This window comes from Microplitis mediator, chromosome 2 (genome assembly GCF_029852145.1).
Source record: "Microplitis mediator isolate UGA2020A chromosome 2, iyMicMedi2.1, whole genome shotgun sequence".
Classification (NCBI taxonomy): Eukaryota; Metazoa; Arthropoda; class Insecta; order Hymenoptera; family Braconidae; genus Microplitis; species Microplitis mediator.
Genome location: NC_079970.1, coordinates 23,245,657 through 23,259,995, shown reverse-complemented (window position 1 = coordinate 23,259,995; position 14,339 = coordinate 23,245,657). Strand labels below are relative to the sequence as shown.

The 14,339-nt window shown below is 33.5% G+C and overlaps 2 protein-coding genes across 2 annotated transcripts in view; both read left to right on the top strand.

The window, feature by feature from the left end:
• Positions 1 to 1,415: 1,415 nt before the first annotated feature.
• LOC130663514 (monocarboxylate transporter 12) overlaps positions 1,416 to 14,339 on the top strand; it is a 33,668-nt gene continuing 20,744 nt past the window's right edge. The window contains exon 1 of the mRNA XM_057462774.1: positions 1,416 to 2,801. Within this exon, the coding sequence (XP_057318757.1) occupies positions 1,778 to 2,801 (1,024 nt within the window). The 5' untranslated portion in view covers positions 1,416 to 1,777. The remainder of the gene's footprint in view (positions 2,802 to 14,339) is intronic.
• LOC130663513 (probable cyclin-dependent serine/threonine-protein kinase DDB_G0292550) lies at positions 4,689 to 10,531 on the top strand. Its single transcript, XM_057462772.1, has 3 exons — positions 4,689 to 5,020; positions 5,092 to 10,124; positions 10,200 to 10,531. Exons 1-3 carry the CDS (start codon positions 4,918 to 4,920, stop codon positions 10,407 to 10,409), a joined length of 5,346 nt encoding a protein of 1,781 aa, XP_057318755.1. The 5' UTR covers positions 4,689 to 4,917; the 3' UTR covers positions 10,410 to 10,531.

Below are 14,339 nucleotides of genomic sequence, written 5' to 3'. Positions count from 1 at the left end.
GATTCTCCGGATGACGAATCCAATCAACTGATTTCGGAAATTAGGCGTCGTTTTAGTTGCACAAATAATGATCCGCCAATTATTACTATTGTAGATTATGACAGCCCGGGTACATCGAAATCGTGGATAAATTCTCAACATGCGTGTATTAAGTGTAAGTCGGAAAATTATCTCAAACTTCAGGTCGATCCGTTCCGCGCGTCCATTGAGAAGGCCGTGAAAAAATTTGATAACGATCACGGGCATAATAAAAATAACAGGATCGTCGAACGTCGGTTCAGATCGAGATCCGCTACCTACGAACTGCCGCCGAATATAAACAAAATATTTGGCCGTAGGACGAAAAGTTTCGCTGACCCGAAATTTGGTGGTAAAAAAAATGAAGCAGCTCCATATCCGTCCGCGGGAGCTGCTAATCGCCAGAAGGAGGTTCTTTTAAAGGGACACTATTATCCAGAAGGCGGATGGGGGTTTATTATAGTGACTTGTTCTGCTTTGGTTCACTTGTTGGGAGTCGGTCTACAACTCAGTGTTCCTGGTACTGTTTACATCTCCGCGCAATTGAAATTCAATCATCCGCCGCTCCACTCATCAGGTAAAATAAATAGAAATAAAATTCATAATACCCGAGAAAAGTTATTTGTTAAAAAATTTTTTAATTGTAACTGTAATTATAATTTTGTTTGATGTAAAGTAATAATAAGTAACCAAGCAATCAAGTTTCCTGAAAACAGGATTTTATGAAACGTTTAAATTCTTTATATATAAGAATAATAATTTGTTATGCATTATATATATATTGTATCATATAATTAAATTATAAATTGAACTCACGTAGTTCGAAGTCAAAGCATATAGTATATATTTAAGATAGTAATGATTTAATGATACCTTGTTTTATGAAATACAATGAATAAGAAACCTACACGTACATTAATAGACGGGCACATGCAACAAATACTGCTGCAGAATACTAATTTCATTTAAAACTCATAAATGTAAGTGCTGGTCACGTTGAATTGATGCAACAGATGGGGGTCAAGGTATTAAACAAAAGAAACGATATTATTCATCAGTTAAATTAAATCAAATAAAAAGAGGACGTTGACTACTGGAAGTGAATTAACTAAAAAAAAAAAAAAAAAGATGAATAAAACGCGTATACGAGAATTGGGATGGGTAAAAAATTGATGAGATTGCGTCGCGACATTGATGTCGTCAAGAAACCGAGTAATGTGCCGTCGTGAAATTAAACCCGTCGTCTATTTTCAATTCGTGTTCAGAATTGCCAACTCCATTAGCAGGTACTCGAAGTAATGATGCAATTATTCGTGGTTACTGGTTGACAGTAAAAAGTTTAGTGATTTTATTTTAGTGGCTATCAGTATTGGTTAAAGCACCGACTTAAACACGCGTCAATTTTTATTCGCTTACGAGTATTGATTCTGTCGTTTATCGCCCACACTTTTTTGCTGTCTCTTCATGCCGGTAATTATTGTTGTCATTTTTAAAGGGGGATCTGGGATCGAGCTGGACTTAATGGAATATGCAAATTTATTTCGTGCTGACCAGAAGGATTGAATAATAAATCTTATTATTGGTTTTTTAAGTTTCGAAGTTATTCAGATGGAATATAGAGGGAAAAAGTTTTTGCAAAAGTGTATCCGTGTTCGAGGCGCTTTCAGTTTCAATTTATCGGTATAAACGCAACTGGTATATGTTCGTGAAAGTTTAACATTCGTATGTAAGAAACGCAACGGAAAACTAAATAAACGAAATGGATAAGAAAGGCAAGTTTAGTCCCGCGGGACAGCAGCACAAGCGACGTCATTCTTACGTCGCTGCAATGGAAGATGACAATGCGATCATTGAAGCGGAAGAATTAATTCGCCGGCAAAGTTTGGAGTCACGATTCAGTACGCAGAAAAAAAAACTAACCGAGACAATAAGCTATCAATCGGTTAATTCTGAGAATTCGCGTTGCTCGACTCCGGCTTTGAGAAAAACTTTTAATTTAACAAAATTACCTTTATCTATTTGTGAACTTTCATCATTATCTGACGACGAACTCGCGGAAATTCTTAACGCTAATCCAGAAATAACTTTCAGTCTTGTTCGATCCCTAATTAATAAAAATAATAAATCCTGCGAGTGTTTAAACTGTCGTAAGAATTCACTGTCATCAGATAAAAATTCTTCTAATTGCGACTCCCGTTCCCACGAATCAAGTCTAAGTTTACGAAGCTCCCTTTGTCAGTATCAAAAAAAATCATCCGACTCGCTGATGAGTAAAACCAGCCCGAGTGATTTCGAAGACCGACATTCCACACTTACTACTGTTTCAAGACCCGGATCGGTAACGAAAACTACCGACGAAAGTTTAAAGCCCGTCGACGATGACAAGTTCAAAAATTCAAAAGAGAGACGCAATTCCTCGAGACGTGGCTCTGAGATGAGCATAAAAAGCTTACGCCGGGACAGTATCGAGCCGAGTGTCTCGAAAATTATGCGAAGACGATTTTCCGAGCAGCTCATATTGGAAGGCGGCTTAGCCGAATGCGAACCAGAGTTCGAACAACTCGTCGCGGCCGAGCAAGATGATGACCTCGATGACCCAGACGCGATCAACGCCAGAAAAAAAATAACCCTTCAGAGTCATTACTATCCCGAAGGGCATTGGGGTTACGCGATAATTACTGTCGGGGTAATTATACAATTACTTAATCATGGTCTTCAAGTTGGGTCGGGTGTTCTCTTAAGCCCGACTGTCAAGGAATTTAATGAGTCTGCCATCAATGCAGGTAAGCTCATAGCTTTCATTATTATTTAACACCCTATACCCTCGTCTCAGAATACAGTTATGATTAACGACAGGTTATTCCGATAACCACGTTGTCATACGTTCCCGTCATTTATTTAAATAATAATCAATAAGACCGAGACGCTTTCTTCGCCGGCAGTCGTCCGGAAAACTTTACACATCCATGAATATTTAATAGAGTGAGATTGACGGTAAAGAATGTAAAAAAGGTACGTGATGTGTCGTGTGATTTATGGGCTTCTAGGTAATTTGTGCCAAACTCAACAATGTCAACACACTTACTACCTGAATAAGACCGTTTTTTTACGTCTCCGAAGTGAACCAGAGACCCAACATAAATCTGCACTTTAACGTGACCCTTTTCTACTCAGATGCTTTGCGTTCTTGCTCGTGCATAAATTACCCAAGCTAATCCTCTGTATAAGTATATATGTGCACATATATGTGCATGCAGACAGAAAGACGGAGCGGATGCACGGAAAAAAATCGAGAACAGAGGGCACAAAGGGAGGATGTAATGTTTAGAAAAAAAATAATACAGCGCATATTACAAAGGGAAAAAAACCCGATGACCATTTAGTTTATTCGAGAATTATGTCCACCGTCCCGCTGTTTAAATGCTATCGTATTAATGCAACATTATTTATAACGGGTGGAAATATTATCTCATAAGTCTTGAAGTTTTATTTTGTTTATTTTTCGGTTAAATTAAATTTTAAAATCTGTTGACGTTTTCATGACCGAAAATATCCTGGCTTAGACATTTGAATTATGGAAGACGTATTTTATATTTTTTATTAAACCGAATTACGCTCGGATAAAATTCACAAAAAAAAAAAATAACTAATTGGTGATAAGAAGCTTAAGGTCAATACCAACTTGTGGTATTGGACTTAAGATAAGTCAGCTCCTTTGAAAAGTAGAAAGTAAGGGATTACCAAGAATTCTCTGTAAAGGAAAACTGTCTTACCAACAACTTTTTCGACTTACCGACTTAGGGGTCGATAATAAAAAATATGAATATTAGCTATAAATAAATTTATAATTTAAGTGAACAATTTAAGTAGATGAACTGAAATAGGAAATTTTGTTTCAGTATTAAGTTAATTAAACTAAAACTAGTGAGAACACTAGTTTTAGTTTAATCTCTAACTTGAAATCATGGGAATACTATGAATTAAATTAACAACTGGGATTTGTTTGTAATTGCTCTGTCACATAAATTTGTGCCCTCGTTTAGTGACACTTAATGTTGCACTCAAATGTTTAATTAGATAATAATTATTGTCCAATATTCAGCGGACGGTAAATAATTATATCAATTAAAATTAAATGAGCGATCTCTGTATACAATTAAAATACGATTTATTACTATATCCAAATGTAAATATTAAGTCATGAATAATTCTTAATACGCGTCAATTTTAAGGAAAATAAAGTTAATTATAAAATGAATTATTGAAGAAGTGACTTAATAACCTCATTTATTGCGCAAGGGATAAATATTGTTTTGACGAATCATTTAAGCAGCTGGTTTCGATTAATGTTAGGTAAACAAACCATTAATTTTTCATACTTAATTTTACTCAAACCTGCCAAAAGATTTAATTTATTTGTAGATCTTAATTTAAGCAACGAGTAAATATTTAAAAAAATATTATTGTTAAGGACAATGGATTCGCATTTAAGTAATCTTTGGTAATAAATCATCGCGTAAATACATATAATTATTATACATAAGTAATGCAATGTTTTAACAACATTTAGTTATTATCTTGCGTAAATTTTATTTAAATGAGTAGGACAATTAAATTTGAATTAACAATTAACACAGATGCTCGATTATTCGGCACACTTAACACTCAACGTCGATCGAGAGTATTCATGTGGAAATATATATCTATATATTCGACTTTTAAGACTCGTAGAATAAAAACAAACGAGCAACACGTTTCGTTATACAAGTTTTTCGTGCGGGATATTGTGGACGGATATAAATTTAAATTATTGAATTTCTCTGTAAATAAACAAGTATTTCGATAATTTTAAATAGAAATTTAAAAACCTATTAATTAAAATTTTTTTATGGTTTTTTTATGAATATTGAGAAACTAACTATCAATTCTCTCAAAATGCTGAGAATAATTATTTTAGTTAATTTATATGCAGCCATTGCGTCTGCAACCTTTTCGCACAATGGTAAGTAAAAATTGGTTATTAAAAAAATTTTTCGACCGTGACTGTTTAGTAATGAAATTGAAATTTTCAAGGCTTCCCTACGGTGACTGAAGACGAATTTAGATGTGAGAAAGTAGGATACTTTGAAAACAGATATGATTGCACGACATTTTATCATTGCGATTCAACGGGATTCGGTGGGAAACTGATAGCGCATAAGCATGTTTGTGGACCAGGAACAGTGTTCTCAAGTCTTAGACAGAGATGTGTACTTCCGAGATTCAGTGGAAGGGCAGAGTGTCTTAATTACAAATGGAATTTCCAGGTATCTCACTTACAAAACGGAATGGTTGGTAGCCCGTGGTATTTAAACCAAAACCCAGCTGTAAGAACTAGGGATGAGCCGACATGTACAGCTCAGGGATTCATGTCAGATCCGAAGTATTGTCAGAAATTTTACAGGTGTGTGTCAGTAGGTTTTCAGTTTTATCGAAAATATGCATATACTTGTCCGGCAAACACAGTATGGGAATTGCAAAAGCAATGGTGTATAGCCGACTGGGCAACGTCAAGACTAGAATGTAGAAGAAGTAAACCTAATTTGGTGATCCCAGGCTTTGGAGAAGGATCATTGAATCTATTTGGAAACCAAGGCTACTCGAAAAATGGAATTGATGTAACTATTCAATCTGAAAGTCATGTAAACAAAGGTGAGGCTGAAAATGGATCGCGGAATGAAGAGAATCGTAATATCGAGAGCAGCCAAGGTAATTATGGAGCACGTGGAGAAAGTTCAGAGCACAGCGGCAGTGGAAGAAATGATTATTCCCAATATCAAGAAAATTATGACAATTACGGAAGCCTAATTAATAAAGAAAAACAACAGTCAGAAAATTATGATACTTCACAGCACACCATAAATTATGATGATAGATACAAGAATCAAAATCAGTATGGAAATCAACTTACAGAAAATGAAAACGATGCCGAATACAGTAAAACTAAAAATGGAACATATAACATTTTGATCAACAAAGGAAGTCAACAGTCACAAACTTACGATAATTCAGAGCACACCATAAATTATGATGATAAGAACAAGAATCATAATCAGTATGGAAACCAACTTACAGAAAATGAAAAGGATACCGAATACAATAAAAACAACGAAGAAACATATGACGTTCATATTAACAAAGATAGTCAACATTCAGAAAACTATGATAATTCAGATCACACCATAAATTATGATGATAAGAACAAGAATCATAATCAGTATGGAAACCAACTTACAGAAAATGAAAAGGATACCGAATACAATAAAAACAACCAAGAAACATATGACGTTCATATTAACAAAGATAGTCAACATTCAGAAAAATATGATAATTCAGATCGCACAATAAATTATGATGATAGAAACAAGAATCAAAATCAGTATGGAAATCAACCTACAGAAAAGGAAAACGATACCGAATACAGTAATAACAACAAAGAAACATATGACGTTCATATTAACGAAGATAATCAACAGTCAGAAAACTATGATAATTCAGATCACACCATAAATTATGATGATAAGAACAAGAATCATAATCAGTATGGAAACCAACTTACAGAAAATGAAAAGGATACCGAATACAATAAAAACAACCAAGAAACATATGACGTTCATATTAACAAAGATAGTCAACATTCAGAAAATTATGATAATTCAGATCGCACAATAAATTATGATGATAGAAACAAGAATCAAAATCAGTATGGAAATCAACCTACAGAAAAGGAAAACGATACCGAATACAGTAATAACAACAAAGAAACATATGACGTTCATATTAACGAAGATAATCAACAGTCAGAAAACTATGACAATTCAGATCGCACGATAACTTATGATGATAAGAACAAGAATTATAATCAGTATGGAAATCAACTTGCAGAAAATGTAAACGATACCGAATACAGTAATAACAACAAAGAAACATACGACGTTCATATTAACAAAGATAGTCAACAGTCAGAAAACTATGATAATTCACAGCACACCATAAATTATGATGATAAGACCAAGAATTATAATCAATATGGAAATCAACTCACAGAAAATAAAAACGATACCGAATACAATAATAACAACAAAGAAACATATGACGTTCATATTAACAAAGATAGTCAACAGTTAGAAAACTATGATAATTCAGATCGCACAATAAATTATGACGATAAGAACAAAAATAATAATCAGTATGGAAATAAACTTACAGAAAATGAAAACGATACCGAATACAGTAATAACAACAAACAAACATATGACGTTCATATTAACAAAGATATTCAACAGTCAGAAAATTATGATAATTCAGATCGCACAATAAATTATGATGATAAGAACAAGAATCAAAATCAGAATGGAAATCAACTTACAGAAAATGAAAACGATACCGAATACAATAATAACAACAAAGAAACATATGACGTTCATATTAACAAAGATAGTCAACAGTTAGAAAACTATGATAATTCAGATCGCACAATAAATTATGACGATAAGAACAAAAATAATAATCAGTATGGAAATAAACTTACAGAAAATGAAAACGATACCGAATACAGTAATAACAACAAACAAACATATGACGTTCATATTAACAAAGATATTCAACAGTCAGAAAACTATGATAATTCAGATCATACAATAAATTATGATGATAAGAACAAGAATCAAAACCAGTATGGAAATCAATCTACAGAAAATGAAAACGATACCGAATACAGTAAAAATAACAAACAAACATATGACGTTCATATTAACAAAGATATTCAACAGTCAGAAAACTATGATAATTCAGATCATACAATAAATTATGATGATAAGAACAAGAATCAAAACCAGTATGGAAATCAACCTACAGAAAATGAAAACGATACCGAATACAGTAAAAATAACAAACAAACATATGACGTTCATATTAACAAAGATATTCAACAGTCAGAAAACTATGATAATTCAGATCATACAATAAATTATGATGATAAGAACAAGAATCAAAATCAGTATGGAAATCAACCTACGGAAAATGAAAACGATACCGAATACAGTAAAAATAACAAACAAACATATGACGTTCATATTAACAAAGATATTCAACAGTCAGAAAACTATGATAATTCAGATCATACAATAAATTATGATGATAAGAACAAGAATCAAAATCAGTATGAAAATCAACCTACAGAAAATGAAAACGATACCGAATACAGTAAAAATAACAAACAAACATATGACGTTCATATTAATAAAGATATTCAACAGTCAGGAAACTATGATAATTCAGATCATACAATAAATTATGATGATAAGAACAAGAATCAAAATCAGTATGGAAATCAACCTACAGAAAATGAAAACGATACCGAATACAGTAAAAATAACAAACAAACATATGACGTTCATATTAACAAAGATATTCAACAGTCAGAAAACTATGACACTTCACAGCACACCATAAATTATGATGATAGATACAAGACTCAAAATCAGTATGGAAATCAACCTACAGGAATTGAAAATAATGCCGACTACGGTCCAAATTATAAAGAAGAATCCATAATTATAAACCAAGGAAACCATCAGTCAGAGAATTATAATAATTCAGAGCAGACAGAAAGTTATGACGACAGGCACAATAGAGAAAATGATCGAGAAAGTCATCAAGCAGAAAATAGTTATGATTCCGATCTGAAAAAAAATAACAATGAAGATTACAACAGCGTATTTTATCAAATAAATGGTGAGAGACAAAGCGAGAATACTCCAGAGCATCAAGAAAGTCAATCGTCAGAAAATGATGAAAATTCAGTATTCTATAATCATAAATCTAATAGTAATATTGATGAAGGTTATCGTCAGGAAGGAAATAAGTTCAACCTTAATGAACCATATAATGATAGTAATAATCGTGAAGACAAAACAAGCAGCAATAACAACGGTCATATTTCCGAGCATACCGAAAACTCTTATAACAATGAAAGGGATGATAACTCTGATTCAGATTTCCTCAATAACGATGCCCTAAATAATAACATCAACAATCAAAAAAGTGATTACGATAGCCGTCCTAACGAAAGCGATACCAATACCAAAGCAGAGATGAATCAACGTCTAAATCAAGAAGCAGCTGACGGTTCAGACCAAGATCAGAAATTAGCATCAGAAGTAACCGATAATTCTCATCTCCAACAGCAAACTGAGCAAGAAGTGTCCAAACAAGAGACTCATGGAACCGACCATGTAGGAATTGATTATGAATTGCAAAAAAATTCAGTTGATGATACGAAATCGCGTCATGAAGAATCCGGAAGCAATGATCTTAATTATGAATACAAAGAGCAAAATAATTATCATTACGGTGGAACTGAACAACAGGAAAACGATCATGAACCATCAGTAAATGCTTCTGCAAATGTTCAAAACAATTCTCCATACGCAGTGAAGCCTACCGACTACGAAAGTAACGGTGTAGTAAACAAAATTGAGAATCTCCATCTCTCCGAGCAAAATAAGAACATCATCTATGATGAGACTCATCGTGAACACAACTATCTTGAAAAGGAAAAATTCCACCTCACAGAACCGTCGTCCGAACTCCCTAAGGTTTCAGAAAAACCCAACGTTGATGAAACACATTATCTTGGCTCTGATAAAAATCAAACCTCTAGTCTTTCAAATAATAGTCCCGATCAAAATAACTTTGGGGTGTTAAACGCCACCGGAGTTTTTTATTCTGGAAACGGTGAAAACCGCAACTCAACTCTCAATTCCGATTCATCAGTCAGCGGTTCTGGAGCTCAGTGCCCAATCGGCAACCTCACAGGTGAACAAATAGCCCTCGTTTGTCCGACCGGATTCCGTCGTCATCCAAAGTACTGCAATCTCATCTACCAGTGTACTTCCGCCAGCAAATATTCTTACAATGTCGTCGTTCTCAAATGCCCCGACAACACCGCTTACGACGAAAGAAAATTACAATGTCTTTCCGCCTTCGAGCTTACTGTTCCTTGCAAAGGTATGCTCGCTGACAAAAAACTATACGACCAAATGCTCGAGAATTCTATACCTCCAGTAAGTATTTTTATTTCTACAACCCACTGTTTTGTATTTATTTCCAGTCTAATTTTCTATTTATTCTCATCAAAGGTACCCGTGACTCAGAACTGCCTATGCCCCGCTCCAGGCCAACACCCACATCATCAATTTTGCAGCAACCGGTTCTACAATTGCAAAGAAGGGCCTTCAGGTTCAATGGAGGGTCATCTCCACAGTTGTCCTCCGAATCAGGTGTACTGGCCAACTTCAAATCGTTGTCTACCCTCTAGCCTTATCCCGGCTTGCAAAAATAGTCAATAATGTTTTCGTTACTTCATAATTAACTATAAGCCCGTAGATGTTAATAATTGTACGTAGTTATGTAGTCATGTCATGTAATTATGTAATTAAAATTCAGTTTTAAAGATTAACAGCCTGTGTTTATATTTTCACCATCTGTTATCATTATTTACTTGGGAAAAAAAATTTTTATAACCGTCTGAGTACAATAAATCACATCTTTTAATATTTAAATAATGAAAAGTTATAATACTTAAACTTTGGTATATTTACATTTAAAACCACCTAAAAATACGATAAAGTAAAATTCTTAAATAATAAAAATTCCCAGCTGACGATAATAAATCATCATTTATATCTATAGAATCATCAAGTTATTTTATGTTTACCTCAGATAAATATCAAATCATTTTTTTCCGAGTAATAAATTATCGCTATTGAGATTACTTTTTACTGGGTTAGTGCTTTTATTTTTAGCCAAGGCTTCTTCATTCATCGTTCGTCGTTCTGCATAATATACATTTTTTCTTGTCTTAATAAGAATAATGCAGAGTAGAGATCCTGCGCATTTAAGTATACACTGAACAGCACGTGGTAATAAAATCTGTAAAATCGCATGCGCAAGAAGATTGTCATTCAGAAATGACAAATCCCACTTACTCGGTTCTCTTTCCATCTGAATTTCCATTCACGGCGTCTCGCTCTTTCTCAAACTGATCCGCGGAAAACGAGAGCAGGAACCGCGAGAATTTCTATCCAATAAACTGAGACGTCGTCTTGCTCAGATAGTTTAGTTAAATTTTTCTAGGTACCCAGTTAAATCCAAGATAAGTCGCATTTCTTATTCCGACTGTAACAAGTTTCGAATTTATGTGATAGGAATAGTCGCGAAACATGAGTACGCGTTAATAAATTTAAATTAGATGTCTTCGTCACGTGGATTGTCTTGGCCGGTTCTGAATAAAGTTCCCGGTAAATCCGTCGCCATAAATAATGTAATCAGTTCTATGAAGAATGAAAACGTTGCCACGCATAAGAGTAGTAGTAAAAATTTCGTAAGTGGCAGATGTGAAAAAAATAAAGTTTCAAATGATAACAATTATCTTCAAGGTAAAAAACTTGTGTACAGTCATTACTATCCAGAAGGTGGTTGGGGCTGGGTTATAGTTTTAGTTGGTATCTTAGCCCATCTTCTGAGTTCCGGGTTACAACTCTCATTGGCAGGAACCCTCGCACTTCCGGCAGAAGTCAAGTTTCATCGGCAGCCATTAGACACTTCAGGTACATTTATTGTTCACCATTACACCATTTATTTTTATTTTTTTATTAGTATCTAAGCTAGTCCTTGAAAAGTAAATTAGCTGAATTAGTAGCCTGGAATGAAGTATTTTCAGAAAGAAAGAGGAAAAAACTAAAATAATTGAGAAAGAAAAAATCCGTACGGTCCAATAGAGTTATAAATAGCTTTTAGAGGAGTGACTTTATTGGAAATAAGGGTAGCCGAGTTTTTCTCTTTACGATTTGACAGATTTAAAGTTTCATTATCAGTGTAGCTGGCAGCACTTTACGTGTCATCAATTTTGTAAGAATATAAATTAATCTTTATGTCCAAACCATAAATGTTCGTATTGCAGTGGATTTTAAAAAACAATTTATTGTTTTATTTCGGATATTTATTTAATGACGCGTGGCATTGATATGATGCATTGGCGATTGGAGATCAAGAATCGGGACACGGGAGTTTTTAGGGTGAAGAAAATTTAAGTGGTGTTTTAATTTACGTACTCAAGTAGAACGGACCGGAGATAGGTAGCATGGAAAATGTCATATTGGCCCCAATTTACGGGGAATCGTTAGCGAGTGACTACGCCAATCACCGTTACATTACAGTAGAGTAAGTTTGCTGCTCGTCAGGATACGCTGCAGAAAGGACTTTGCAGATATCTGAATAGTGGACCGTGTGTAAATTTCATGTTCTCGGCTACTATTCACATACATTCTGTGGGTATCCACAGCCAGAATATGTCACCAATATATAAGCCAGAGATGAGTTAGAGTCCCCAAGAGGAATCAAGTTCTGTGGCACTGACGGAGGGAAGATACTGAAGCCAACGACCGTGAAGGAATATGAAGATGAAAAATATGTTATGGCAGGAGGATGAAAAAAAATAGTACATAAAAAATGCTTATTCAATGTTACGTTAAATATCTAGATATGAAAAATTGCTCGAGGTAATAAAAATCAGTATCAATTTTTAACGCTTCATAAAATGAGTTACAAAAGAAGTGACTTATAAATACATAAAAATATTTGTCTAAATATATGTGTACACGATAATTTGGTTGTATTGGCATCGGGAATTTTTATTAAGTCTTTCAAGACCCAGTTTGTCCATTTCCGGACGAGTTGTTTACCATTTCTACAGCAAAGCCATATTATCGGTAATTTTATTTATTATCCTATTTCGTAATTCGGAGTTGCTTTGTAATGTCGCTCGGAGGGAACTAAATCAAAATAGAATTTCAAATAGTAATAGGATGTAGGATGCTAACGTGGGTATAAAATTTTCAACAGAAACCATCAATCGCAGATTCGAGAAAAGCAAGTTCCGATAAGGTCGTGCAATCCACAGAGTATTACCCGCGGGAATAATCCAACAGCTGAAACTAGTATCATAGGTAGCGGCAAATTCGATTATGTAGAATGTGACGATTTTATGGATTTCTATAAACTTTTTGTTTTTTAACTGAATTTTATTTTCCATTGTTCGATAATTTTTTTTCAAATTCAAACCGCGAAAAAACTTAGCTTTGAATTTCTATAAACTAGATACGTTAACGTATTAATCAAATACTAGTTCTATACAATATATATGAAAAAAATTGCTTTGTTTCACCCATTTTGGAAATAATTTTTTTTCAAATTCAAACCGCGAAAAAAACTTAGCTTTGAATTTCTATAAACTAGATACGTTAACGTATTAATCAAATACTAGCTCTATACAACATATATGAAAAAAATTGCTTTGTTTCACCCATTTTGGAAATGATTTTTTTTCAAATTCGAAACGCGAAAAAAAATTAGCTTTGAATTTTTATAAACTAGATACGTTAACATATTAATCAAATACTAGTTCTATACAATATATATGAAAAAAATTGCTTTGTTTCACCCATTTTGGAAATAATTTTTTTTCAAATTCAAACCGCGAAATAAACTTAGCTTTGAATTTCTATAAACTAGATACGTTAACGTATTAATCAAATACTAGTTCTATACAATATATATGAAAAAAATTGCTTTGTTTCACCCATTTTGGAAATGATTTTTTTTACCAAATTTTTGGGGTGGTCCGTTTTAACCCCAGGTCCCGTTTCGCCCACCCCCTGGACTATTATGTATGAAAAAATTTTAGAAACATGACTAGATATAAGTTAAATTGTCATCTACCATTGAATTATACACAGAAAAAAAGGATTTCTTGGCGCAATAAAAATTTTTTTGGAAAGAGTAAAAAATTTTTAAGTCAAAAAAATGATTGTTTCTGTGTACTGTCTTTTTGTTCATATATTTTTTAAAAAGTTATGACCATTAAAAATTATTACTAGTTAAAATAATACAGTTATCTGAAGTAGTTTATATTAATTAGCCAAAAAAAAAATGTAAAATTTATTTAGGGGTCTAATTATGATACCGTAAATTGATAAGGTAGCGAACCAGGAGTTCGTGACATTGGGCTGTGTACAGCAGTGGTTCGTACTTGTGTAATTATCTAGCCGGTGGATTACGTCAGTGAATCAGCAATTACCAGCGAACGTTCATTGCACTCAACTTAATTTATGTAATAGACGAAACAATTATTATAATTTTATTAACTCAATTTAATTAAATAAATTAATGAAAAAAACAAACCGACAAACCAACGAAAAAGGAAATAGCTTGTTTGTTAT